The sequence below is a fragment of the Mobula hypostoma genome, unplaced genomic scaffold (assembly GCF_963921235.1).
Source record: "Mobula hypostoma unplaced genomic scaffold, sMobHyp1.1 scaffold_139, whole genome shotgun sequence".
NCBI classification, from domain to species: Eukaryota; Metazoa; Chordata; class Chondrichthyes; order Myliobatiformes; family Myliobatidae; genus Mobula; species Mobula hypostoma.
Genome location: NW_026948194.1, coordinates 227844 through 255807, shown reverse-complemented (window position 1 = coordinate 255807; position 27964 = coordinate 227844). Strand labels below are relative to the sequence as shown.

The following is a 27964-nucleotide window of genomic DNA, read 5'->3' as shown; positions in this document are numbered from 1 at the left end:
ATCCATAAAATTTACAAACATAAATAAGAAATTTAGAAAAGCGTATTTACACTTAAACCCACTTAGATTAACACTACCTTCGACAGAAGGAGGAATAGAAATAACACACGTGGAAAAAAAAACACAACGGTCAGATAAAACTTCTAAGTAAATATTTTCATCAAAAATGAACTGGATTCAGCACTCCATGTGTGTATATGCAATTGTGATAAGAAATACCAGAAAACTGAAATGAGAGGCCCATTCAGAAAAAATGAAACATCACTATGGAAGAAAACATTAACCAGTGGAATGAGTATGACCCTCCATGGGAGACATCCCAACGATCTGAACAGATGAGATGTTGACAAGGAAGCATCGATCACCTGACTGAGAGTTGGAGACCTCCTCCCAGAAACAGGGGGGGTTCCTTGCAGAAATATGGGATAAGGTGGTTAACAAAAGGCAAAAAAAAAAATCAAAAATACATGAAATGCCAAGAAAAACCAGACACAATCCAACATATTCCGGGATCCTGCAGCAGTTTAACTCAGTTTGATTACTTATGAAGTACAATCAAGTGGAAAATATCATTGACCAAAATCTTGCTTTAAAATACAAACTCATGAATGCCCTCCATCACTCCATAAATTCAAGCCTGATCCAGTTTTGGAGTCAAAATCTTACAAATTATTTGATAATCAATACACTATTTCAGATAGGACAATCCATAATAACCATGGGGATATAATCTTACAGGATAAACAAGCAGAAACAACCCCCACAATAGAAAAAGCATTCCCAACACACACGTTCCTCGACCAGTGGAGCACCTCACCACTGGTGTTGTTTGTGTCATCAGTCACACAATCTCTGTCAATCAGCTTCCAAGTGTTGCTACTCTGTCATTCATTGCCACGCCCCACTGCTGATTCCCTTCTCCTCATCATACGTTCTTACCCCGACCATCGTCCACAGCCCCAAACTCTGCCCTGTGCAGACCCGCCTCTGGTTTCTGACCCTGCTCCATTGAACATCCAACTAATGGTTTCCCATTCTGCTTTCAGTCTTTAGAGGAGAGTGGTGTTTTCTAACAACCCTTTAGAAGCAGGGAAAATGACCCATAACGTGGAAATGAGTCGTGATTAAGGAGGTTAACTACCAATGTCATGCTTCTCAGCACAGAGATTAGAGGGACGAAGAGCATCCCAAACAGAACCACAGTCAGCTCGACTTCTTCAGTCTGCAGAGAATTCAAGGGAAACCTCTTCACCCACAGAGTGGTGACTGTTTGGAACCCATCACCACAGGGAGAGTGAGAGATGAACAACAGGGGAGGATTTAAAAGGACTGTCGTGGAACAGAATTATTGGCAGGGTACAGCCGGCCTGAGTTGACTCTCTCCTGTACACTAGTTGTGTTATAAATTCACTAAGTAATGGAGACAGAGTTTAAAATAGAACTGATTTATTTGTCTCAGATACAGGAATAGTAATCTCCAGTCTCTTTAAGGTGAATATGCAGCAGAAGAAACTCCTCCCATGCACAGTGACCAGGGTGCAGAACTGAGTGTGGTGAGCAGCAGCAATAATTGCAGAGTTCAGCACCGACAGTCACTGTCAAAATTGCATTGAGCAACTGTGATGGACAAATATCCAGCATGCAGCTTATTGAAACTTTCTGCCCAGTGTGAACCCAGCAGTGTGCCACAAGTATATCACACTGTAAGGTTTCACCGCTCATTTAATGGCCTCTCTGTAATGTTTCACTGCTGAAGTAATGGTTTCACCGCAGCAGCAATGTTTAGGTTATGAATAGAGATAACAGGGTTTTGGATTGCGGTGCTATCCAATGTTACGTAACTGGCAGTAATGAATGTCAATTGAGGCAGATTATATCAAAACAACCAAACATTTATTAAACACCGATGAACAATGGGGGAAAGAATGAAAACCTTAACCGGAAGTAAACTGTTATGCAGCCCTTCAACAAACCACCACTAAGTAGTATTTCTTAAAACGATAAATGCGAAAACAGTTCTTAAAGCGATAAATTCAAACACAGTTCTTAAAATGGTAAATTCGAAAATCCAAGTGATTTATACAGTCAATTGGGAGAGACTTCTCTGAAGAAGAATTTCTTCATAGATGAGACTTTCCTTCTGGTTCTGTCCAAAGGATTCACGACGAAGGAAATAGACGGCTTAAAGCAACTGACCTTTCTTCTGGTGAGCAAATCCTACATGAACTACCTTGCTCTTTTGGCAGGAGTTACCTTTGATGCAGGTCGCTACTTCTTCAACGAAGACTCAGTAAGGTCAATCCTTTATTAAACTGCCGATCGATACCAACTTTTCTTAATCTTTCAGATCCTGTACTTCGATAAAGCCTTCACTCTCCAATACTACTGAAAAGGTACATCAACAAATCCGGCAGAAATTGGGTAAATTACCAGTCCAGCACTTTACTACCTTACAATACAACGTAAAACTCTGTTTTAAAAATGAAACAGCATCATAAGCAAATACGCAACAGAACGGAGTCTCTAGCTAATGTTCTAACTGCGTCACCAGAGTCTGCAGATGGGCCAGATGGTCTGCATCCCAGAGTGCTTAAGGAAGTGGCCCAAGAAATAGTGGATGCATTAGTGATAATTTTTCAAAACTCGTTAGATTCTGGACTAGTTCCTGAGGATTGGAGGGTGGCTAATGTAACCCCACTTTTTAAAAAAGGAGGGAGAGAGAAACCGGGGAATTATAGGCCGGTTAGCCTAACGTCGGTGGTGGGGAAACTGCTGGAGTCAGTTATCAAGGATGTGATAACAGCACATTTGGAAAGCGGTGAAATGATCGGACAAAGTCAGCATGGATTTGTGAAAGGAAAATCATGTCTGACGAATCTCATAGAATTTTTTGAGGATGTAACTAGTAGAGTGGATAGGGGAGAACCAGTGGATGTGGTATATTTGGATTTTCAAAAGGCTTTTGACAAGGTCCCACATAGGAGATTAGTGTGCAAACTTAAAGCACACGGTATTGGGGGTAAGGTATTGGTGTGGGTGGAGAATTGGTTAGCAGACAGGAAGCAAAGAGTGGGAATAAACGGGACCTTTTCAGAATGGCAGGCGGTGACTAGTGGGGTACCGCAAGGCTCAGTGCTGGGACCCCAGTTGTTTACAATATATATTAATGACTTGGATGAGGGAATTAAATGCAGCATCTCCAAGTTTGCGGATGACACGAAGCTGGGTGGCAGTGTTAGCAGTGAGGAGGATGCTAAGAGGATGCAGGGTGACTTGGATAGGTTGGGTGAGTGGGCAAACTCATGGCAGATGCAATTTAATGTGGATAAATGTGAAGTTATCCACTTTGGTGGCAAAAATAGGAAAACTGATTATTATCTGAATGGTGGCCGATTAGGAAAAGGGGAGGTGCAACGAGACCTGGGTGTCATTATACACCAGTCATTGAAAGTGGGCATGCAGGTACAGCAGGCGGTGAAAAAGGCGAACGGTATGCTGGCATTTATAGCGAGAGGATTCCAGTACAGGAGCAGGGAGGTACTACTGCAGTTGTACAAGGCCTTGGTGAGACCACACCTGGAGTATTGTGTGCAGTTTTGGTCCCCTAATCTGAGGAAAGACATCTTTGCCATAGAGGGAGTACAAAGAAGGTTCACCAGATTGATTCCTGGGATGGCAGGTCTTTCATATGAAGAAAGACTGGATGAACTGGGCTTGTACTCGTTGGAATTTAGAAGATTGAGGGGGGATCTGATTGAAACGTATAAGATCCTAAAGGGATTGGACAGGCTAGATGCGGGAAGATTGTTCCCGATGTTGGGGAGGTCTAGAACGAGGGGTCACAGTTTGAGGATAGAGGGGAAGCCTTTTAGGACCGAGGTTAGGAAAAACTTCTTCACACAGAGAGTGGTGAATCTGTAGAATTCTCTGCCACAGCAAACTGTTGAGGCCAGTTCATTAGCTATGTTTAAAAGGAAGTTAGATATGGCCCTTGTGGCTACAGGGGTCAGGGGGTATGGAGGGAAGGCTGGGTTCTGAGTTGGATGATCAGCCATGATCATAATAAATGGCGGTGCAGGCTCGAAGGGCCGAATGGCCTACTCCTGCACCTATTTTCTATGTTTCTATGTCTCCCTTTTATATACCTGTTGAGAACAGGTCATCATGTGACCTCACATCAGCGGGAAAATTACATCAGGTGACCTCCAAAACAAAAAAAACCCATTACATCATACTTACAAGACAGTCACAAGATATCCATGAGCGATGTAACACCAATGACAGAACTGTTCTTTCTTGTGAGACTGGAAGAGAGATTTCCATGGTCTTTTGCTGGGGAGAGATGAGAAGACACAAATGGAGAGAGTGGGTCCTTTCTCTTTTTTTTTTTGTTTTCTTTACTAACCCTATAGTCAAAGTAAGAATTATAAAGCTCAATTGTTTAATCACATATTGTGTACCATTTGTTATTTTGGGGTACTGATTTGTAACAGGGGACACATCGAGCAGCATCCACCCAAACGAGATTTCTTAAGCTTGGCCAGGCTGGGGGGGCTACCACCCCCTATATTAAGCTGCTAGCTGAAGCGAGAGTTACATAAGGTTAGATGACTGAGTGAATCGCTTACCACATTCACAGCAGGTGAACAGCCTCTCCCCAGTATGATCTCAGTGATGCACATTTGATTGATTTGGCTAAGAGAATCTCTTCCCAAAGTCTGAGCAGGTGATCAGCCTCTACCCAGTGTGAACTCACTGATGTACCTTCAGATGGGATGAGCAAGTGTATCCCTTCCCACAGTCTGAGCAGGTGAATGGCCTCTCTCCAGTGTGAACTCGCTGATATATCTTAAGTTGAAATGACTGAATCTTTTCCCACAGTCTGAGCAGGTGAATAGTCTCTCTCCAGTGTGAACTCTCTGATGTGCCTTCAGTTGGGATGACCAAGTGAATCACTTCCCTTCAGTCTGAACAGGTGAATGGCCTCTCTCCAGTGTGAACTCTCTGATGTACCTTAAGTATAGATAACCGAGTGTATCCCTTCCCACAATCCAAGCAGGTGAACGGCCGCTCCCCGGTGTGAACTCGCTGGTGTGCCATTAGGTCGGATGACCGAGTGAATCCTTTAGCACAGTCTGAGCAGGTGAACGGCCTCTCTCCAGTGTGAACTCTCTGATGTACCTTCAGTTGGGATGAGGAAGTGACTCCCTTCCCACAGTCTGAGCAGGTGAACGGCCACTCCCCGGTGTGAACTGACCGGTGTGCTTGTAGGTGGGATGATCGAGTGAATCCCTTCCCACAGTCTGAGCAGGTGAACGGCCTCTCCCCAGTGTGAAATTGCTGATGTACCTTCAGTTGAGATGACGATGTGAATCCCTTCCCACAGTCTGAGCAGGTGAATGGCCTCTCCCCAGTGTGAACTGACCGGTGTGCTTGCATTTGGGATGATCGATTGAATCCCTTCCCGCAGTCTGAGCAGGTGAACGGCCTCTCTCCATTGTGAACTCTCTGATGCACCTTCAGTTTAGATAACCGAGTGAATCCTTTCCCACAGTCTGAGCAGGTGAACGGCCTCTCCCCTGTGTGAAGTGACTTGTGTACCAGTAGGTCGGATGACCGAGTGAATCCTTTCCCACAGTCTGAGCAGGTGAACGGCCTCTCTCCAGTGTGAAGTCTCTGATGTATCTTTAGTTGGGATGAGCAAGTGACTCCCTTCCCACAGTCTGAGCAGGTGAACGGCCACTCCCCGGTGTGAACTGACTTGTGCACCAGTAGGTCTGATGAATTAGTGAATCCTTTCCCACAGTCTGAGCAGGTGAATGGCCGCTCTCCAGTGTGAACTGACCGGTGTGCTTGGAGGTGGGATGACTGAGTGAATCCCTTCCCGCAGTCTGAGCAGGTGAACGGCCTCTCCCCAGTGTGAACTCTCTGATGTACCTTCAGTTTAGATGCCTGAATGAATCCTTTCCCACAATCTGAGCAGGTGAACTGTTGCTCCCCGGTGTGAACTCGCTGGTGACCCATTAGGTCAGATAACCGAGTGAATTCTTCCCCACAAATTCAGCAGATGACCAGCCTCTGTTCGAAGTGAACTGACTGGTGTGTCCACAGGTGGGGAGACCAACTGAAACCCTTCTCACACACAGAACGGGTGAATGGCCTTGTTGAACTTGCTGATGTACCTTCAGTTGAAATGACCGAGTGAATCCATTCCCACTGTCTGAGCAGATGAATGGGTTCCCCTGTATAAAATGATGGGAATACCAGTCGGTCAGATAACCGAGTGAGTCCCTCCCCACAGTCTGAGCAGGAAGGATGATCGAGTGAATCCCTTGCCCTACTTCTTAAATATCTGGACGAAGTCAGCAAAACTGGTGTGTTGTGTTCGTGATTCCAGTAGACAAATTCCTTGTCGTTATTAATCTGTAAAAAGATTTACAAAATCGATCAATGAGTGAAGAACAACATTTCAGATGAGATCACTTGAGTTGCCAAGGTGTGATCTGGTATCACACTGTTACAGTGAGGTTCAACCCAAGTTGGAAAGAGAAATCATCTTCTAACTGGGCACAGTGCTGGTATCTGTAATGACCATCAAACTCTCTGATGCTCTTCCTGTCTCTATAAGAATGGAGCATTTCTGCCATCTCCAGTCTGTGACCTGGCTCAGTTTGACTCTCTCCATTGGTATTATTCCCTGTTCCCACTGAGCTGCATGGGTGCCTGGCCCCACAGTAACTGAAACACCCTCACACAAATAGCCGGCAGTGCATTCCACGCACCCACCACTATCTGTGTAAAAAAACTTACCCCTGACATCCCCTCGGTATCTATTAACAAACACCTTAAAACTATGCCCCCTCGTGTTAGCCATTTCAGCCCTGGGGAAAAAAAAAAGCTTCTGGCTATCGACATGATCAATGCCCTCATCATCTAAAACACCTAAAAAACGCTCTCAACATAAACAAGGAAATTATACATTGCTGTGAGGATTTGTCAGAAATACTGTATACAAAATTATGAGGGTATAGACAGGGTAAATACAAGCAGCTTTTTCCACTGAGGTTGGCTGGGATGACAGCCAGATGTCATGGGTAAGTGGGGAAGGTGAAAATTTTACAGGAACATTTGGAAAAGCTCTTTACTGAAATGGTCATTAGAGTGTGGAATGAGATACCAGCACAAGTGAAGAATATGAGCTCAGTTTCACCATTTAAAAGAAGTTTGGATGGGAGCCTGGATGGTAGGGGTATGGAGGGCGATGGTCCCAGTGCAGGAGGTTGCATCAGACAGCTTAAAAGTTTTTTCGGCATTGACTAGATGGGCTAAATAGCCTGTTTCTGCACTGAACATCCCCATGTTTCTATGACAGAGAAGCTGGCCGAACTTGTCTGGAAGGGAAAAGGTAGGAGTGACAACGGAGCAGCAATGGCTGGAGTTTCTGGGAGCAATTCGGGAGCTGAGTGATCGATACATCCCAAAGAAGTGGAAGCATTGGAAAGGCAGGAGGACACAACCATGGCTGAAATGAGAAGCCAAAGAGAAGGCAAACAAAAGAGCAAAAACTATAGGGAAGCTTTTAGAAACCAACAGAAGACAACTAAAATAAAAGTCGGATGAGCTCGGGGGTGGAATTATGATATTGTGGTCATTAGTGAGTTTTGGTAGCACCCAACAGTCTGAGGCATTTAGAGGAACAAAATATCCGGGGCCTCAATATCTCTTGAAAACCAAAGTTCTATGCACCAGTTACCTTTCAACTTTTATTTTGGCAGGCACATACAAACTAGACACTCTCAAAATTTCACTTCTGAAGGCCTCCCACTTACCAAGTACTCCTTTGCCAGAAAACAGACTGTCCCAAACCACACTTGTCAGATCCTTTCTGATACCATCAAAATTGACCTTTCTCCAATTTAGAATCTCAACCCATGGTTCAGATCTCTCTTTTTCCATATTTACTTTGAATCTCATGGAATTATGATCACTAATTTCTGGCACCAGCCCTGGATCATTTCTTAACAGCTTATTGCAGACTTCTACGTAGGGAATTCTATGAACTGATTAAGGGCACATTTGACAAACTCTACCCCACCTAGTCCTTTTACAGTATGGGAGTCCCAGTCAAAATATGGAAAGTGAAAATGATTTACTGAATCAATCTTTGTTTCTTGGCATGGTCTGCGATCTCCCTACAAATATGTTCCTCTAAATCCGTCAGACTGTTGGGTGCAACCAAGTACCAATAATGGCTGCAATATCATAATTCCCTGTCCTGAGCTCATCTGGCTTTCCTATGATGCTTCTTGCATTGTGATATACACAGCTCAGCACATTCATCGCACCATGCTCAACCATTTGATTGTCGACTCTATCTGAGCTCTGAACAACATCTGACTGGTGTCAAGAAAACAACCTCTCCCTCATTGTCACAAAAACAAAGGAGCTGATTGTGGACGACAGGAGGAATGGAGACAGGCTAACCTCTAGTGACATCAATGGATCTGGGGTTGAGAGGGTGAACAGCTTTAAGTTCCTCGGCATAAACATTACCGAGGATCTCACATGGTCTGTACATACCGGCTGTGTTGTGAAAAGAGCACAACAGCATCTCTTCACCTCAGACGGTTGAAGAAGTCTGGGATGGTGCCCCAAATCCTAAGAACTTTCTACAGGGACACAACTGAGAACATCCTGACTGGCTGCATCACTGCCTGGTATGGGAACTGTACTTCCCTTAATCGCAGGAACCTGCAGAGAGTGGTGCGGACAGCCCAATGCATCTGTAGATATGAACTTCCCACTATTCAGGACATTTACAGAGACAGGTGTGTAAAAAGGGCCCAAAGGATATTGGGGACCCAATTCACAACCACAAACTGTTCCTGCTGCTACCATCCAGGAAACGGTACCACAGCAAAAGGACCAACAGGCTCCGGGACATCATCTTCCACCAGGCCATCAGACTGATTAATTCATGCTGATACAATTGCATTTCTATGTTATATTGACTGTCCTGTGTACAAACTATTTATTATAATTTACTATAAATTACACATTGCTGATTTAGCTGGAGACATAACGTAAAGATTTCTACTCCTCATGTATATGAAGGACGTATGTAATAAAAGTCAAATCAATTCAATTCACCCTCCTCACTATCTGTTCTGTCATTCTGGTTCCCATTCCCCCTACAACTTATTTTAACCACATCACCCCCTCCCCCCACACTAGCACTAGCGAGCCTCACCACTGGGATATTAGTCCCCTCTTGTTCTGTTCCCCTAACAAATCCCCTCTCACCCCTTTGACTTTCCTCTGCCAGGTAAATCCCCCCAACAGTTTCTAAAGTGGATCCACCTGTTGTTGTGTGGGATGAACACAAGATTACTCTGCGATGGCTATTTAACCTCATTCCCCTTCCTGACTCTCACCCAGTTTCCTGTGCCCTGCACTTCAGGTGTAACTCACCTCTCTTCATGTCATACCTGTCAACCCCTCCAGCTCCTGGATGATCCGGAATTCATCCGTTGCAAGTTCCAGCTCCTTAAAGTGCAGGGTTACAAGCTGCAGCTGGATGCACATCTTGTAGGTGAGGGCATCAGGGACACTGGAGATCTCCCCACCTTCCCAACAATGTCTCCTCTAATGTGTAATGACTGGTGTGCACATAAATCTTGTATTGTGCTTTTTTCACCCAGTGTGCACAGTGAATTTTATATAGAGTGGTATTCATTTTAACAGCTATCAAATCATTGTCGATAAGAACTTTGATTTCCTCTGGGTTTGGTCGAGTCCCATCTGCATTCTCACACAACCTATGCAGCAGGCCTGTAACGGGTAATGAAAGATTTTCTCACCAGAGTTTTTGCACATTGTCCATATCTGGTTTGCTTGCTAAATTACGCTTCAAAAAGACAGATTTCAAAATATCACTCCACTTCTTCCCACTTGTAAATTCTCCAGCAACTTTTGCATCGCCACAATACACACAGGTGACACCAGTTTCTGTATTGTACATAAATATTTCCCCTGAACCCTCCTGAGGAATTGAGGATATATTAAAAAAATCATTCTGATCCTATGTAACCTCTGGCTGCAAGAATAACTGGGACTGTATAGGAATTTTTGAACTGAAGTAAACTCTGTCTTCTGCGGTTAGCTAAGACAGGCTCATTACTGGTTCTCTGCGGCTTGCAGAGAGATACATTGAGAGCTGATAACATTATACTTTGCACCCTCTTTAGCTGATAACATTATACATCGTACCCTCGTTTGAGTAATGGGAAGAGGACTCACCGGTAAGGACAGGAATGAACATCTCTCTGTAATTAAATCAGGGCCTTGCAAAGGGAATAACTGATAAGGACTGGACAGTATATCAATCTGTAATTAAAACCTTGATTTAGCGAACTCTCTTATCTAAGTAATTAAGTTTTGCACCAACAGACTTAGTGGGTGTACCAGTTCAAATAACATCCTCCAAAAGTAATGTATGGGGTTTACTATGTATAAATATACGGCTGTAATCTAAGTCAGTCCATTTGTCAGACGGTGGCAGTGCTTACGTGCCTTCCCTTTGACAAATGGGTCTCATACTCCTGCAGGAGAATGCGCAATAAACTGTGGTGACGATAAGAATCTGGTCTCCTGAGTTTTATTCAGATTCAACTTTAACATTTGGCATCATGAACAGGATCCCAGTATAGGGAGAGTCAAGCAGACAGGCTGAGTTAGTGTCTGGACCACTCTGGGGACTGTGGAGACTGACTGGTCGCCCAATAGCTATTTTATTTTTTGTCACTCTCCGACAGTACCTTTAGAGGTACGGTCCCTCGCCCGAGGCTGATCGTATAACCTTGATTGGATCGGGAAAGAATCTGTCAGCAGAAATTTTACTAAATGGGCAGGAGATAGTACTGGCTAAATTTTACAAAGTGGGCAGGAGGCAGACGTGCCGTGTAAGTTTATCAATTGAGCAGGAAGTGCCAGCCGGGTAAATTTATCTGATTGTTAATTGAGCAGGAGGCTTTGTGCCGGGTAAATTACTTAGAGAACACGGGTCAATTGCAGTCGATTGATACGAGTGGGCCAGGAGCAGCCCTACACAATCTGTGTGAGAGTTTTCCAGACAAGGAAAAAAGATTTGCAAATGTTGAGTGCAGCACTGAATAAGAAACTGGTGAACAAAACGTGGCCACTGTGCGGGGCTGGGGGCGGGGAACCTGGAATATTACCTCCTGAGAACAAACAGTAAATTTGATTTGGAAAAAGAACTGTGGAAAGAAGTGGAAATTGTTGAAAAGGGAATGGAAGGAAAAGGCAGATGTAAAGTGGAACAGTATATGATCAGCAAGTTGGAGGAATAATGCATGTGACCAAGGGAGGGAAGAATCCAATAAAACCCCAGAGTTAATGGCTCCACAAAGACAATTGCCGACCCGAATGCTGCCCAATCCACGAGGAGGAGGGACAGCCCTCAGTGATTCCTGTGTATGCACCCTGGAAGCCTCAGGAAATGATAATGATCATGATTCAGCCCCAGATAGAAAAGAACAACCAGCACAGTTTGCTCAGTATGTCCGCAGTACTATACAAATGTATAATGTGACCCGGGAAGATTCATTCTGTCTCTGCTGCATGATTCTCTCAGCTGATGAGGGGCGGAAATGGAAGGCAGAATTGAGATACCAAACCTATCAGGAGTTACAGGTGGGAAACCACAATGAGAATGAACAGACAGACCAGATTATTCAAGCCTTGGAAGGGCTCTCCTGCAACCTGTAAACATCACTGAAGTACTGGAATGCAAACCTAAGCCTGGGGAATTGGGACCAGACTATTGGGAGCAATTTGTGGCCTGCTACAGCACTTTCGCAGGAGACTAAGCCTTTAATTAATGGGAATTCATTCCGTCCCCCCTTTAATGCCTACTGTTCCAATGCTGACCAATTAAGTTAGCCAACACGATTAAAACTAATAATATGGATTGGCCTGACAATGACCAAAATCGAATGCGATGAGCTTTGACATATTATTGGGACCTGGTTTTCGAAACCATATCAACCCAAAAAGGAACTGATATTAAAGGTGAATATCTTAATTAACGAGAGCTGTATAACTCATCTCCTTCTACCTTAGGCCACAAACTTATCAATCACCCCTGCTGTGGACACTTTCTGGAAGTCCAAGATCCATAATGCTGCACGACCGCTGGACTAAGTGTGTAAATGTAGGAGGGGGCTATGTTGAAAAATAAATGTGCGAGGTTTTCTAAAATTGACTCCTTCCACCTTAGGGCACGAACTTATCAATCACCCCTCGTACTCAGTGCTCTACAGCTACCTCGAGTTTTGGCTATTATTAAATGTGTGGCCCACAGCCACATGTCCAACCGGGTCACTAAAGGCAACGCTTTAGCAGATTAGACAGCGAAAAGTGCGACACAATCCTCAGTAGTTGTCGTCCCCTCGGGTTCCCGTCAAACAACCCTCTGTGACTGAAGCAGAACGGGTTTGCCAGACATGCGGGAGGTACGTACCTTTCAGTGGGACGCCTCTGAGGAGGAGCTCAAACTGTGGTCCCAGATGGGGTGCCAGAAAGACCCCAACCTAGGTTTTTAGATCACCCCAGTGGGACAGGTTTGTGTTCCTACACATTTTTTACCAATATTGGTCGATTATATACATAATTGTACACACCTGGGAAAGGATGGAATGGTTGGTAACCTGTACCCTGCACACCGGGTACGACTCCCTCGACAGGTGAATCTTTTTCATGTCTACAAGTTGATTTTATTGTATTGCCTAGAGTATATTGCTATAGATACTGCTTAGTTACTATAGATGTGTTTAGTAGATGGATTGAAGCTATTCCAACTACCAATAATACTGCTATGACTGTTGTGAAGGTATTATTATGGGAAATAATTCCCAGGTACTGAGAAACTGAGAGATACTGAGCTCTGACAATGGCCCACGCTTTGTGGTGAAAGTAGATAAAGAGACATGTAACAACATGTAACGACTTGGCTATCCAGCAACAATTCCACTGTGTACACAACCCACAGGCCGCTGGCATTGTGGAAAGAGCCAGTGGCACTCGGAAGAGTAAATTGGCCAAACTAGCAGCGGAGACTGGACTCACTTGGTTGGAGGCCCTACCGTTAGCCCTATGCCACATGAGGGTTACCCCTCAGGGGAAAACAGGGTTGTCACCAGCTGAAATCATTTATGGACGGCCCATGAGGACACCCTGGGGACCAAGACCTGTGTACCATTGATCCCAGTAAGTCTACCAGCAAAATTAGATATGCACACCCTAGGGGAAGAGATGGGGAAATATACATGCAAACTAACCAAAATTTTCCAAGCATTACATTCACAGGTACGACGGGCTTACAAGGAAGAGAACTACCCCGCAGAGAGGAGTTACTATCTCACCCTAGAACCTGGGGATTTTGTCCTGATCAAGAACTGGGATTCAGGGAAACTCGAACCTCACTGGAGAGGACCATATCAGGTGCTACTGACCACTCCCGTGGCTGTGAAACTGAAGGGGCAATCTTGGTGGATACATCGAACAGACTACAAATGTGTTACTGAAGGAACTGAGTAGAAGCACTCTCACAGACTAAAGGAAAATGTATTGGTTGATAGTGGTGTTGATGTCTATGTCTTTGAGTGGGCTCACCCCAGCATCCGGGGGCCCCCATGTTAACACCTTTCTGTCTCTCTGTCAGATCTATGCCAAACAGGTAGAACTGGGGCCTGCTGGGTTTGTGCCAAAATTCCACAGCATGGTAAAACTATGATTCCAATGTCAGTAATCCCGCTCAACCAGAGTGAGGAACTCTCAGCCTGGGCTTTCTCAAATAACAGCCAGGGAAGTGAGGTGAGGAACTGTGGTCCAGTCAGAGATGACTATGGCTGTCAGTGTTTTGAGAGATGGTATCTCCGGCCCCCATCAAACAGAACTTCCTATACTGGGAAACATGCATCCTGGCCATACTTGCAGGTGCCCAGCATTGGAGAGGAATAACTGAGACTGAGCGATTTTGGATGATCACTTTTCTCCCCTATGGAGTAGCCAGGAATTCACGAGAGATAATCAATTTGGCTACAGCACTTGAGGAGCTGGCCACAATACTGCAGGGGCCCTGACAGAAACACAGGCCCAAGTAACAGAAATATCCAGTGAAATGATTGCAATCTAGCAAACAATCCTACAGAGTCGTATAGCTTCAGATTTTATCCCAGCTGAGAAAGGGGGAACCTGTGCTATTATTAACACAGAATGCTACACCTATATCCCTAATGAATCTACTAACATTACATCTCTCTCTGACCACACTGCCAAGGAGACTGCAGCATTAAGAAAGTACGACAGGACTTACACGGGTTCACCAAAGGGTCGAAATGATGGTCTTCGAAGGCCTGTTCGGTAATATGTGGGGCATGATATTGCATTATGGCCTAATAGTTGTACATATCATTATTATAATTACTGTTGTACGCTGTTTTTACCCACTGATAAGTCAATGCTGTACTCGGTTGCTTTCTGTGTAAAACATTACTGATTTGATCATCATGTAATGGTCAAAAGGAGATCATTGTGGACTTCAGGTATGACAGGAGTCACACTCACGTCCCCATCTACAACAACGGATCTGTCGTGGAGCGTGTATCAAGCTTCAAATTCCTCGGTGTCCACATTTCCGAGGATCTCACCTGGTCCCTGAACTCCTCCATCCTGATCAAGACGGCGCAACACGCCTTTATTTCCAGCGGAGCATGAAGAAAGCTCACCTCTGTCCCAGGGTACTGACGGACTTTTACCGCTGTACCATTGAGAGCATACTCACCAACTGCATCTCAGTGTGGTATGGAAATTGTCCCGTATCGAACCGCAAAGCACTCCAGCGTGTGGTGAAAACTGCCCAGCGGATTATCGGCAGCCAATTGCCCACCATTGAGAACATCTACCATAAACGCTGCCTGGGCTGGGCTAAACACATTATCAAGGATGCATCTCACCCTAACCATGGACTTTTTACTCTCCTCCCATCCGGTAGGCGCGACAGGAACCTCCGCTCCCGCACCAGCAGGCACAGGAAGAGCTTCTTCCCTGAGGCTGTGACCCTGCTGAACCTCACATCACAGCGCTAAGCAGTATTGCATCCGTATTGTACTGTCTCAGTGCTTTTATATTTGTGTGCTGTAGCACTTTTTTTGTTTGCAGTTATTCTGTAAATAACACCATTAGAACCATAGAACCATAGAAACTACAGCACAGAAACAGGCCTTTTGGCCCTACACAGCGGTGCTGAACCATTTTCTGCCTAGTCCCACAGACCTGCACACGGACCATATCCCTCCATACACCTCCCATCCATGTATCTGTCCAATTCATTCTTAAATATTAAAAAAGAACCTGCATTTACCACCTCGTCTGGCAGCTCATTCCATACTCCCACCACTCTCTGTGTGAAGAAGCCCCCGCTAATGTTCCCTTTAAACTTTCCCCCCTTCACCCTTAACCCATGTCCTCTGGTTTTTTTCTCCCCCTGCCTCAGTGGAAAAAGCTTGTTTGCATTCACTCTATCTATACCCATCATAATTTTATATACCTCTATCAAATCTTCCCTCATTCTTCTACGCTCCAGGGAATAAAGTCCTAACCCGTTCAACCTTTCTCTGGAACTGAGTTTCTCAAGTCCCGGCAACATCCTTGTAAACCTTCTCTGCACTCTTTCAACCTTATTTATATCCTTCCTGTAATTTGGTGATCAAAACTGAACACAATACTCCAGATTCTGCCTCACCAATGCCTGAGACAACCTCATCATATTCTTTGCATTTCTGGTGGGATGCTAAATGCATTTCATTGGCTTTGTATTTGTACTCGGTACAATGACAATAAAGTTGAATCTAATCTCATCTAATGATAAAATATGTAAAAGGGTTAACTCTTAGTTAAACAATAGCAGTCTGTTTTTCTGAAAGAAACTGCTGATGATCAACAGATGTGCTAAGCCATGCTGAGCCACATTTCTTCTTGAGGGTGGCTAGCTAGGGTTTCAGGATGCTTATCTCCTTGTGCACTCATGTGTAGAGATAGGACAGCTTCAGTCTGTTCTGTGTGTGTAAGCCATTATGACTATTTTGTAATTTGTCTTTAGGGGCTGTCATGTAGTAAATAACTTTGGCTCCAGCCTGTCTTGTGTTGGGGGTATCTGGACGGATATATCTGTGGTGTAAGGGGAATTGTTAGTCAGTTAGTGGATTGGGCGGGAACAGTCATACACTGTTCCTGTTTGAGTGACTAACTGAGTAAAGGTCAAGTGCTTGGGCTAAAGAGTTTGCACTTATACCGTCTCTGAGTGACTTTATCCGGATTCGACTTCCACAGAATGGGAGTGGTTTTAAAGGGCTGGGCTGCTGGAAGCACATCACCAGACCTGGAGTGATTGCAACTGGGTCTGACAGAGGCATAACTGGTTCTTCTGGCAACATTCAGTCTCACTCCGACTATTCCCTACCTTCCTTTGTACAGGTATGTAATGTCTAAAGGACCAGTGTTTGAGTAAATGAGACTCACCAAACTTTCTCCTGACTGAATCACTGGAATCTCCGAGTCAGATGGGTTCTCTCCAGTTGATGCTCTCAACCCTCGGGCTGGTTCACTTGTTGCTGTTCCCTCGTCTTCAGTCGTGGTTTGCTTCCAGTTGGGGTTTTTCTTCCAATAAATCTCTCACCGCAGGTCTAACTTGAACATGAAAGATAATGAAGCACATTAACAATAAAAAGGAGAAACAAACATTTCTGCTTCATGTTACTAAGAACAAAACTCACTGAAACTTGCCCCTCACATCTCCTCTGACCATAAATGTATTCGACTTTTCAACCACCTTGGATCGTCTGTCCACTCCATCAATTCCTCTCGTAATCTTATAAACATCCATCCAGTCTCAGCCCAGCCTGCGCCGCTCTGGAGAAAACAACCCAAGTTTGTCCAGCCTCTCGTTACAGCTCATGCCCTCTAACCCAGGCAAACCTCTTCTGCGCCCTCTCCAAAGCCCCGGCATCCTTCCTAGAGTGGGGCGATCAGAACAGTATTTAATACTCCGGATGTGGCCTGACTGGAGTTTTATAAAGCTTCAACACAGCTTCCCGGCTTTTGAACTCAATGCAACAACTAATAAAGACAACCACGCCATTTGCCTTCTTAACCACCCGATCAATCTGTGCAGTCTCTTTCAGGGAGCGATGAACTTGGAGTCTAAGATCCCTCTGATCATCAACACCGTTCAGGGTTTTGCATTTAACAGTGTCCTGTCTCAGACATTCGACCTACCGAGCTGCCATGACTAATCAAATCTCACTGAGCTGTCTCAGGTCCTGTTGAATTTATTGCCAAGTGCACAAGTACGGGAAGGTACAGGGACAGAGAAACACTGACTTGTAGCAGCATCACAGGCAAGTACATTCAGATAACACACAGAACACAAATTATACGATTCTCTGTCAGTAACAATCTATAAATATGCTTTATGTCATTAACAATATATAAAATACATTGTGTCATGATCAATATTGAAAGGTGCATTTTGTGTCAATTTAGGTGTCACCATTGAAGAAACCAAGAATATCAGGTCAAAATCCGTAATGATCTACGCTGGAATAGTCAGACGCATCATGCTACAGTGAATGCAACAGGAGCCCTAAATTTTCACCATTGTTCAGCTTCAGTTAAGGAGAAGTTGTACCTCACCACTGTTAGGCCACATTTGGAATATGCAGTTGCTGCCTGGGACCCAAACACAAACAAAAACACTACTTCCACCGAGCGAGACCAAAGACAGGCAGCCCGATTTGTCACAAATACCTATGAGAGAGAAGCCAGTGTTACTGAACGTCTAAATTCATTAAAGTGGAACTCTCTCCAAGATAGATGTGACCTGTCTTTACAAAATGTTAAATGGTCAACTCGACAGAGACTACCAATCCCACATCAAACCCAAACCTTTTAGGAGCAGAAGAGGGCACTAAACTCAGTGTGAAATACTAACTACCAAATCAGATGTGTACAGCAATTCATTTTGCCCCGCACAATTAAAGCGAGGAATACTCTTCATCCTAACACAGTCACACAACCAAACCCAATTAAACTTAAAACAGCTTTTCTTATTGAAAAATTTCCTTCTTAAACCCACACTCCGCCTCCTCCAGTTTAAATCCCATGTGGAATATTTTGGAGGATAAAGAATCAATAACAGACTTGGAGATGTTGAATTTGGTCCCTGTCTCCATTCCTCCTGTCGCCCACAACCAGCTCCGTTGTTTGTGTCACCGGGAGGCAGAGGTTGTTTCCTTGTGTCGGGGTGATGACTCCTTCTCTGCCGGCTGACCCGTTATTATTGGAGATGAGGCCGGTCAGTCAGCGGATTTAACCCGCAGATTGGAGCTGTGGGTGGCGATAAGGTCACGGGTGAACACACGGAGAGTGACGGGGACAGGGTGTGTGTGTGTGTCACGGGTGAACACACGGAGAGTGACGGGGACAGGATGTGTGTGTGTGTGTCACGGGTGAACACACGGAGAGTGAAGGGGACAGGGTGTGTGTGTGTGTCACGGGTGAACACACGGAGAGTGAAGGGGACAGGGTGGGTGTGTGTGTGTGTGTAACGGGTGAACACACGGAGAGTGAAGGGGACAGGCTGTGTGTGTGTGTTTGTCACGGGTGAACACACGGAGAGTGAAGGGGACAGGGTGTGTGTGTGTGTGTGTCACGGGTGAACACACGGAGAGTGAAGGGGACAGGGTGTGTGTGTGTGTTAGTCACGGGTGAACACACGGAGAGTGAAGGGGACAGGCTGTGTGTGTGTGTGTCACGGGTGAACACACGGAGAGTGAAGGGGACAGGGTGTGTGTGTGTGTGTGTCACGGGTGAACACATGGAGAGTGAAGGGGACAGGGTGTGTGTGTGTGTGTGTGTCACGGGTGAACACGGAGAGTGAAGGGGACAGGGTGTGTGTGTGTGTGTGTCACGGGTGAACACACGGAGAGTGAAGGGGACAGGGTGTGTGTGTGTGTCACGGGTGAACACACGGAGAGTGAAGGGGACAGGGTGTGTGTGTGTGTGTCACGGGTGAACACACTGAGAGTGAAGGGGACAGGGTGTGTGTGTGTGTCACGGGTGAACACACGGAGAGTGAAGGGGACAGGGTGTGTGTGTGTGTGTCACGGGTGAACACACGGAGAGTGAAGGGGACAGGGTGTGTGTGTGTGTCACGGGTGAACACACTGAGAGTGAAGGGGACAGGGTGTGTGTGTGTGTCACGGGTGAACACACGGAGAGTGAAGGGGACAGGGTGTGTGTGTGTGTGTGTGACGGGTGAACACACGGAGAGTGAAGGGGACAGGGTGTGTGTGTGTGTGTCACGGGTGAACACACGGAGAGTGAAGGGGACAGGGTGTGTGTGTGTGTGTCACGGGTGAACACACGGAGAATGAAGGGGACAGGGTGTGTGTGTGTGTGTCACGGGTGAACACACGGAGAGTGAAGGGGACAGGGTGTGTGTGTGTGTCACGGGTGAACACACGGAGAGTGAAGGGGACAGGGTGTGTGTGTGTGTGTGTCACGGGTGAACACACGGAGAGTGAAGGGGACAGGGTGTGTGTGTGTGTGTGTGTGTCACGGGTGAACACACGGAGAGTGAAGGGGACAGGGTGTGTGTGTGTGTCACGCGTGAACACACAGAGAGTGTTGGGGACAGGGTGTGTGTGTGTGTGTCACGGGTGAACACACGGAGAGTGAAGGGGACAGGGTGTGTGTGTGTGTGTCACGGGTGAACACACGGAGAGTGAAGGGGACAGGGTGTGTGTGTGTGTGTCACGGGTGAACACATGGAGAGTGAAGGGGACAGGGTGTGTGTGTGTGTGTCACGGGTGAACACACGGAGAGTGAAGGGGACAGGGTGTGTGTGTGTGTCACGGGTGAACACACGGAGAGTGAAGGGGACAGGGTGTGTGTGTGTGTGTCACGGGTGAACACACGGAGAGTGAAGGGGACAGGGTGTGTGTGTGTGTGTGTGTCACGGGTGAACACACGGAGAGTGAAGGGGACAGGGTGTGTGTGTGTGTGTGTCATGGGTGAACACACGGAGAGTGAAGGGGACAGGGTGTGTGTGTGTGTCACGGGTGAACACACGGAGAGTGAAGGGGACAGGGTGTGTGTGTGTGTCACGGGTGAACACACGGAGAGTGAAGGGGACAGGGTGTGTGTGTGTGTGTCACGGGTGAACACACAGAGAGTGAAGGGGACAGGGTGTGTGTGTGTGTCACGGGTGAACACACGGAGAGTGAAGGGGACAGGGTGTGTGTGTGTGTCACGGGTGAACACACGGAGAGTGAAGGGGACAGGGTGTGTGTGTGTGTGTGTGTCACGGGTGAACACACGGAGAGTGAAGGGGACAGGGTGTGTGTGTGTGTGTGACAAAAGTGAACACACGGAGAGTGAGGGGGACAGGGTGTGTGTGTGTGTGTGTGTCACGGGTGAACACACGGAGAGTGAAGGGGACAGGGTGTGTGTGTGTGTGTGTCATGGGTGAACACACGGAGAGTGAAGGGGACAGGGTGTGTGTGTGTGTCACGGGTGAACACACGGAGAGTGAAGGGGACAGGGTGTGTGTGTGTGTGTGTCACGGGTGAACACACGGAGAGTGAAGGGGACAGGGTGTGTGTGTGTGTGTCACGGGTGAACACACGGAGAGTGAAGGGGACAGGGTGTGTGTGTGTGTCACGGGTGAACACACGGAGAGTGAAGGGGACAGGGTGTGTGTGTGTCACGGGTGAACACACGGAGAGTGAAGGGGACAGGGTGTGTGTGTGTGTGTCACGGGTGAACACACGGAGAGTGAAGGGGACAGGGTGTGTGTGTGTGTGTGTCACGGGTGAACACACGGAGAGTGAAGGGGACAGGGTGTGTGTGTGTGTGTCACGGGTGAACACACGGAGAGTGAAGGGGACAGGGTGTGTGTGTGTGTGTCACGGGTGAACACACGGAGAGTGAAGGGGACAGGGTGTGTGTGTGTGTGTCACGGGTGAACACACGGAGAGTGAAGGGGACAGGGTGTGTGTGTGTGTGTCACGGGTGAACACACGGAGAGTGAAGGGGACAGGGTGTGTGTGTGTGGTCACGGGTGAACACACGGAGAGTGACGGGGACAGGGTGGGTGTGTGTGTGTGTCACGGGTGAACACACGGAGAGTGAAGGGGACAGGGTGTGTGTGTGTCACGGGTGAACACACGGAGAGTGAAGGGGACAGGGTGTGTATGTGTGTCACGGGTGAACACACGGAGAGTGAAGGGGACAGGGTGTGTGTGTGTGTGTGTGTGTCACGGGTGAACACACGGAGAGTGAAGGGGACAGGGTGTGTGTGTGTGTGTCACGGGTGAACACACGGAGAGTGAAGGGGACAGGGTGTGTGTGTGTGTCACGGGTGAACACACGGAGAGTGAAGGGGACAGGGTGTGTGTGTGTGTGTCACGGGTGAACACACTGAGAGTGAAGGGGACAGGGTGTGTGTGTGTGTCACGGGTGAACACACGGAGAGTGAAGGGGACAGGGTGTGTGTGTGTGTGTGTGTGTGTGTGTGTGTGTCACGGGTGAACACACGGAGAGTGAAGGGGACAGGGTGTGTGTGTGTGTGTGTGTCACGGGTGAACACACGGAGAGTGAAGGGGACAGGGTGTGTGTGTGTGTGTCACGGGTGAACACACGGAGAGTGAAGGGGACAGGGTGTGTGTGTGTGTGTGTGTCACGGGTGAACACACGGAGAGTGAAGGGGACAGGGTGTGTGTGTGTGTGTGTGTCATGGGTGAACACACGGAGAGTGAAGGGGACAGGGTGTGTGTGTGTGTCACGGGTGAACACACGGAGAGTGAAGGGGACAGGGTGTGTGTGTGTGTCACGGGTGAACACACGGAGAGTGAAGGGGACAGGGTGTGTGTGTGTCACGGGTGAACACACGGAGAGTGAAGGGGACAGGGTGTGTGTGTGTGTGTCACGGGTGAACACACGGAGAGTGAAGGGGACAGGGTGTGTGTGTGTGTGTGTGTCACGGGTGAACACACGGAGAGTGAAGGGGACAGGGTGTGTGTGTGTGTGTGTGTCACGGGTGAACACACGGAGAGTGACGGGGACAGGGTGTGTGTGTGTGTGTGTCACGGGTGAACACACGGAGAGTGAAGGGGACAGGGTGTGTGTGTGTGTCACGGGTGAACACACGGAGAGTGAAGGGGACAGGGTGTGTGTGTGTGTGTCACGGGTGAACACACGGAGAGTGAAGGGGACAGGGTGTGTGTGTGTGTCACGGGTGAACACACGGAGAGTGAAGGGGACAGGGTGTGTGTGTGTGTCACGGGTGAACACACGGAGAGTGAAGGGGACAGGGTGTGTGTGTGTCACGGGTGAACACACGGAGAGTGAAGGGGACAGGGTGTGTGTGTGTGTCACGGGTGAACACACGGAGAGTGAAGGGGACAGGGTGTGTGTGTGTGTGTCACGGGTGAACACACGGAGAGTGAAGGGGACAGGGTGTGTGTGTGTGTGTCACGGGTGAACACACGGAGAGTGAAGGGGACAGGGTGTGTGAGTGTGTGTGTGTCACGGTGAACACACGGAGAGTGAAGGGGACAGGGTGTGTGTGTGTGTGTCACGGGTGAACACACGGAGAGTGAAGGGGACAGGGTGTGTGTGTGTGTGTTTCACGGGTGAACACACGGAGAGTGAAGGGGACAGGGTGTGTGTGTGTGTGTCACGGGTGAACACACGGAGAGTGAAGGGGACAGGGTGTGTGTGTGTGTGTCACGGGTGAACACACGGAGAGTGAAGGGGACAGGGTGTGTGTGTGTGTGTCACGGGTGAACACACGGAGAGTGACGGGGACAGGGTGGGTGTGTGTGTGTGTCACGGGTGAACACACGGAGAGTGAAGGGGACAAGGTGTGTGTGTGTGTCACGGGTGAACACACGGAGAGTGAAGGGGACAGAGTGTGTGTGTGTGTCACGGGTGAACACACGGAGAGTGAAGGGGACAGGGTGTGTGTGTGTGTCACGGTGAACACACGGAGAGTGAAGGGGACAGGGTGTGTGTGTGTGTCACGAGTGAACACACGGAGAGTGAAGGGGACAGGGTGTGTGTGTGTGTCACGGGTGAACACACGGAGAGTGAAGGGGACAGGGTGTGTGTGTGTGTGTCACGGGTGAAAACACAGAGAGTGAAGGGGACAGGGTGTGTGTGAGTGTGTGTGTCACGGGTGAACACACGGAGAGTGAAGGGGACAGGGTGTGTGTGTGTGTCACGGGTGAACACACGGAGAGTGAAGGGGACAGGGTGTGTGTGTGTGTGTCACGGGTGAACACACGGAGAGTGAAGGGGACAGGGTGTGTGTGTGTGTGTGTCACGGGTGAACACACGGAGAGTGAAGGGGACAGGGTGTGTGTGTGTGTGTGTGTGTCACGGGTGAACACACGGAGAGTGAAGGGGACAGGGTGTGTGTGTGTGTGTGTCATGGGTGAACACACGGAGAGTGAAGGGGACAGGGTGTGTGTGTGTGTCACGGGTGAACACACGGAGAGTGAAGGGGACAGGGTGTGTGTGTGTGTCACGGGTGAACACACGGAGAGTGAAGGGGACAGGGTGTGTGTGTGTGTCACGGGTGAACACACGGAGAGTGAAGGGGACAGGGTGTGTGTGTGTCACGAGTGAACAAACGGAGAGTGACGGGGACAGGGTGTGTGTGTGTGTGTGTGTCACGGGTGAACACACGGAGAGTGAAGGGGACAGGGTGTGTGTGTGTGTGTGTGTCACGGGTGAACACACGGAGAGTGAAGGGGACAGGGTGTGTGTGTGTGTGTGTCCTGGGTGAACACACGGAGAGTGAAGGGGACAGGGTGTGTGTGTGTGTCACGGGTGAACACACGGAGAGTGAAGGGGACAGGGTGTGTGTGTGTGTGTCACGGGTGAACACACGGAGAGTGAAGGGGACAGGGTGTGTGTGTGTGTCACGGGTGAACACACGGAGAGTGAAGGGGACAGGGTGTGTGTGTGTGTCACGGGTGAACACACGGAGAGTGAAGGGGACAGGGTGTGTGTGTGTGTGTGTGTCACGGGTGAACACACGGAGAGTGAAGGGGACAGGGTGTGTGTGTGTGTGTGTCACACGGGTGAACACACGGAGAGTGAAGGGGACAGGGTGTGTGTGTGTCACGAGTGAACACACGGAGAGTGAAGGGGACAGGGTGTGTGTGTGTGTGTCACGGGTGAACACACGGAGAGTGAAGGGGACAGGGTGTGTGAGTGTGTGTGTGTCACGGGTGAACACACGGAGAGTGAAGGGGACAGGGTGTGTGTGTGTGTGTCACGGGTGAACACACGGAGAGTGAAGGGGACAGTGTGTGTGTGTGTGTGTCACGGGTGAACACACGGAGAGTGAAGGGGACAGGGTGTGTGTGTGTGTGTCACGGGTGAACACACGGAGAGTGAAGGGGACAGGGTGTGTGTGTGTGTGTCACGGGTGAACACACGGAGAGTGAAGGGGACAGGGTGTGTGTGTGTGTGTCACGGGTGAACACACGGAGAGTGACGGGGACAGGGTGGGTGTGTGTGTGTGTCACGGGTGAACACACGGAGAGTGAAGGGGACAGGGTGTGTGTGTGTGTGTCACGGGTGAACACACGGAGAGTGAAGGGGACAGGGTGTGTGTGTGTGTCACGGGTGAACACACGGAGAGTGAAGGGGACAGGGTGTGTGTGTGTGTGTGTGTGTCACGGCAGAACACACGGAGAGTGAAGGGGAGAGTGTGTGTGTGTGTGTGTCACGGGTGAACACACGGAGAGTGAAGGGGACAGGGTGTGTGTGTGTGTCACGGGTGAACACACGGAGAGTGAAGGGGACAGGGTGTGTGTGTGTGTGTCACGGGTGAACACACTGAGAGTGAAGGGGACAGGGTGTGTGTGTGTGTGTGTCACGGGTGAACACACGGAGAGTGAAGGGGACAGGGTGTGTGTGTGTGTGTGTGTGTGTCACGGGTGAACACACGGAGAGTGAAGGGGACAGGGTGTGTGTGTGTCACGGGTGAACACACGGAGAGTGAAGGGGACAGGGTGTGTGTGTGTCACGGGTGAACACACGGAGAGTGAAGGGGACAGAGTGTGTGTGTGTGTCACGGGTGAACACACGGAGAGTGAAGGGGACAGGGTGTGTGTGTGTGTGTCACGAGTGAACAAACGGAGAGTGACGGGGACAGGGTGTGTGTGTGTCACGAGTGAACACACGGAGAGTGAAGGGGACAGGGTGTGTGTGTGTGTCACGGGTGAACACACGGAGAGTGAAGGGGACAGGGTGTGTGTGTGTGTGTCACGGGTGAACACACGGAGAGTGAAGGGGACAGGGTGTGTGTGTGTGTGTCACGGGTGAACACACGGAGAGTGAAGGGGACAGGGTGTGTGTGTGTGTGTCACGGGTGAACACACGGAGAGTGAAGGGGACAGGGTGTGTGTGTGTGTGTCACGGGTGAACACACGGAGAGTGAAGGGGACAGGGTGTGTGTGTGTCACGGGTGAACACACGGAGAGTGAAGGGGACAGGGTGTGTGTGTGTGTGTGTGTGTCACGGGTGAACACACGGAGAGTGACGGGGACAGGGTGTGTGTGTGTGTGTGTGTCACGGGTGAACACACGGAGAGTGAAGGGGACAGGGTGTGTGTGTGTGTGTGTCACGGGTGAACACACGGAGAGTGAAGGGGACAGGGTGTGTGTGTGTGTGTGTGTCACGGGTGAACACACGGAGAGTGAAGGGGACAGGGTGTGTGTGTGTGTGTCACGGGTGAACACACGGAGAGTGACGGGGACAGGGTGTGTGTGTGTGTCACGGGTGAACACACGGAGAGTGAAGGGGACAGGGTGTGTGTGTGTGTGTCACGGGTGAACACACGGAGAGTGAAGGGGACAGGGTGTGTGTGTGTGTCACGGGTGAACACACGGAGAGTGAAGGGGACAGGGTGTGTGTGTGTGTCACGGGTGAACACACGGAGAGTGAAGGGGACAGGGTGTGTGTGTGTGTCACGGGTGAACACACGGAGAGTGAAGGGGACAGGGTGTGTGTGTGTGTGTCACGGGTGAACACACGGAGAGTGAAGGGGACAGGGTGTGTGTGTGTGTGTCACGGGTGAACACACGGAGAGTGAAGGGGACAGGGTGTGTGTGTGTGTCACGGGTGAACACACGGAGAGTGAAGGGGACAGGGTGTGTGTGTGTGTGTCACGGGTGAACACACGGAGAGTGAAGGGGACAGGGTGTGTGTGTGTGTGTCACGGGTGAACACACGGAGAGTGAAGGGGACAGGGTGTGTGTGTGTGTCACGGGTGAACACACGGAGAGTGAAGGGGACAGGGTGTGTGTGTGTGTGTCACGGGTGAACACACGGAGAGTGAAGGGGACAGGGTGTGTGTGTGTGTCACGGGTGAACACACGGAGAGTGAAGGGGACAGGGTGTGTGTGTGTGTGTCACGGGTGAACACACGGAGAGTGAAGGGGACAGGGTGTGTGTGTGTGTGTCACGGGTGAACACACGGAGAGTGAAGGGGACAGGGTGTGTGTGTGTGTCACGGGTGAACACACGGAGAGTGAAGGGGACAGGGTGTGTGTGTGTGTGTGTGTGTGTCACGGGTGAACACACGGAGAGTGAAGGGGACAGGGTGTGTGTGTGTGTGTCACGGGTGAACACACGGAGAGTGAAGGGGACAGGGTGTGTGTGTGTGTGTCACGGGTGAACACACGGAGAGTGAAGGGGACAGGGTGTGTGTGTGTGTCACGGGTGAACACACGGAGAGTGAAGGGGACAGGGTGTGTGTGTGTGTGTCACGGGTGAACACACGGAGAGTGAAGGGGACAGGGTGTGTGTGTGTGTGTCACGGGTGAACACACGGAGAGTGAAGGGGACAGGGTGTGTGTGTGTGTCACGGGTGAACACACGGAGAGTGAAGGGGACAGGGTGTGTGTGTGTGTGTCACGGGTGAACACACGGAGAGTGAAGGGGACAGGGTGTGTGTGTGTGTCACGGGTGAACACACGGAGAGTGAAGGGGACAGGGTGTGTGTGTGTGTGTCACGGGTGAACACACGGAGAGTGAAGGGGACAGGGTGTGTGTGTGTGTGTGTGTCACGGGTGAACACACGGAGAGTGAAGGGGACAGGGTGTGTGTGTGTGTGTCACGGGTGAACACACGGAGAGTGAAGGGGACAGGGTGTGTGTGTGTGTGTCACGGGTGAACACACGGAGAGTGAAGGGGACAGGGTGTGTGTGTGTGTGTCACGGGTGAACACACGGAGAGTGAAGGGGACAGGGTGTGTGTGTGTGTGTCACGGGTGAACACACGGAGAGTGAAGGGGACAGGGTGTGTGTGTGTGTGTCACGGGTGAACACACGGAGAGTGAAGGGGACAGGGTGTGTGTGTGTGTCACGGGTGAACACACGGAGAGTGACGGGGACAGGGTGTGTGTGTGTGTGTGTCACGGGTGAACACACGGAGAGTGACGGGGACAGGGTGTGTGTGTGTGTGTGTGTGTGTCACGGGTGAACACACGGAGAGTGAAGGGGACAGGGTGTGTGTGTGTGCCGGGGGTCGGAGAGACAGAGGTGAGGGAGCCACTCTGACCACCTGCCGGACATCTGACAGGATCCAGACACGCAAGGCCGGGTGAAGGCCCAGGTCTCCGAGTTGACGCCTCCGTATGTCTCCTCCTACCTCTCGGCGATACATCAGACTCCGGCCGCAGGAGACGCTTCACAAACGCCGCCGGCTTCCCTCGGATGGAAATGGAAATAAATCAGAAAACGGGACATTTACTCTGAGAATTGTTCCGCTTTGACGGAGAGATCGGCGCCGGCGCGGAAGACGG

At 49.1% G+C, this 27964-nt stretch overlaps 1 protein-coding gene across 8 annotated transcripts; it reads right to left on the bottom strand.

The window, feature by feature from the left end:
• Positions 1–27964, bottom strand: LOC134341776 (zinc finger protein 239-like). Of its 8 annotated transcripts, none has more exons than XR_010016857.1 (5): positions 27811–27964; positions 16600–16767; positions 4629–6423; positions 4240–4332; positions 1–2385 (listed from the first exon to the last, which is right to left on the bottom strand). XR_010016857.1 is itself a non-coding variant. In XM_063039694.1 (3 exons), exon 3 carries the CDS (start codon positions 6022–6024, stop codon positions 4963–4965), a length of 1062 nt encoding a protein of 353 aa, XP_062895764.1. In that variant the 5' UTR covers positions 6025–6423; positions 16600–16767; positions 27811–27964; the 3' UTR covers positions 4343–4962. The 8 variants fall into 8 exon arrangements, 4 of the variants coding, with proteins under 4 accessions (XP_062895764.1, XP_062895766.1, XP_062895768.1 ...); XR_010016858.1 differs by having other exon boundaries at positions 1–2382; XR_010016859.1 differs by lacking the exon at positions 1–2385 and adding an exon at positions 2431–2449.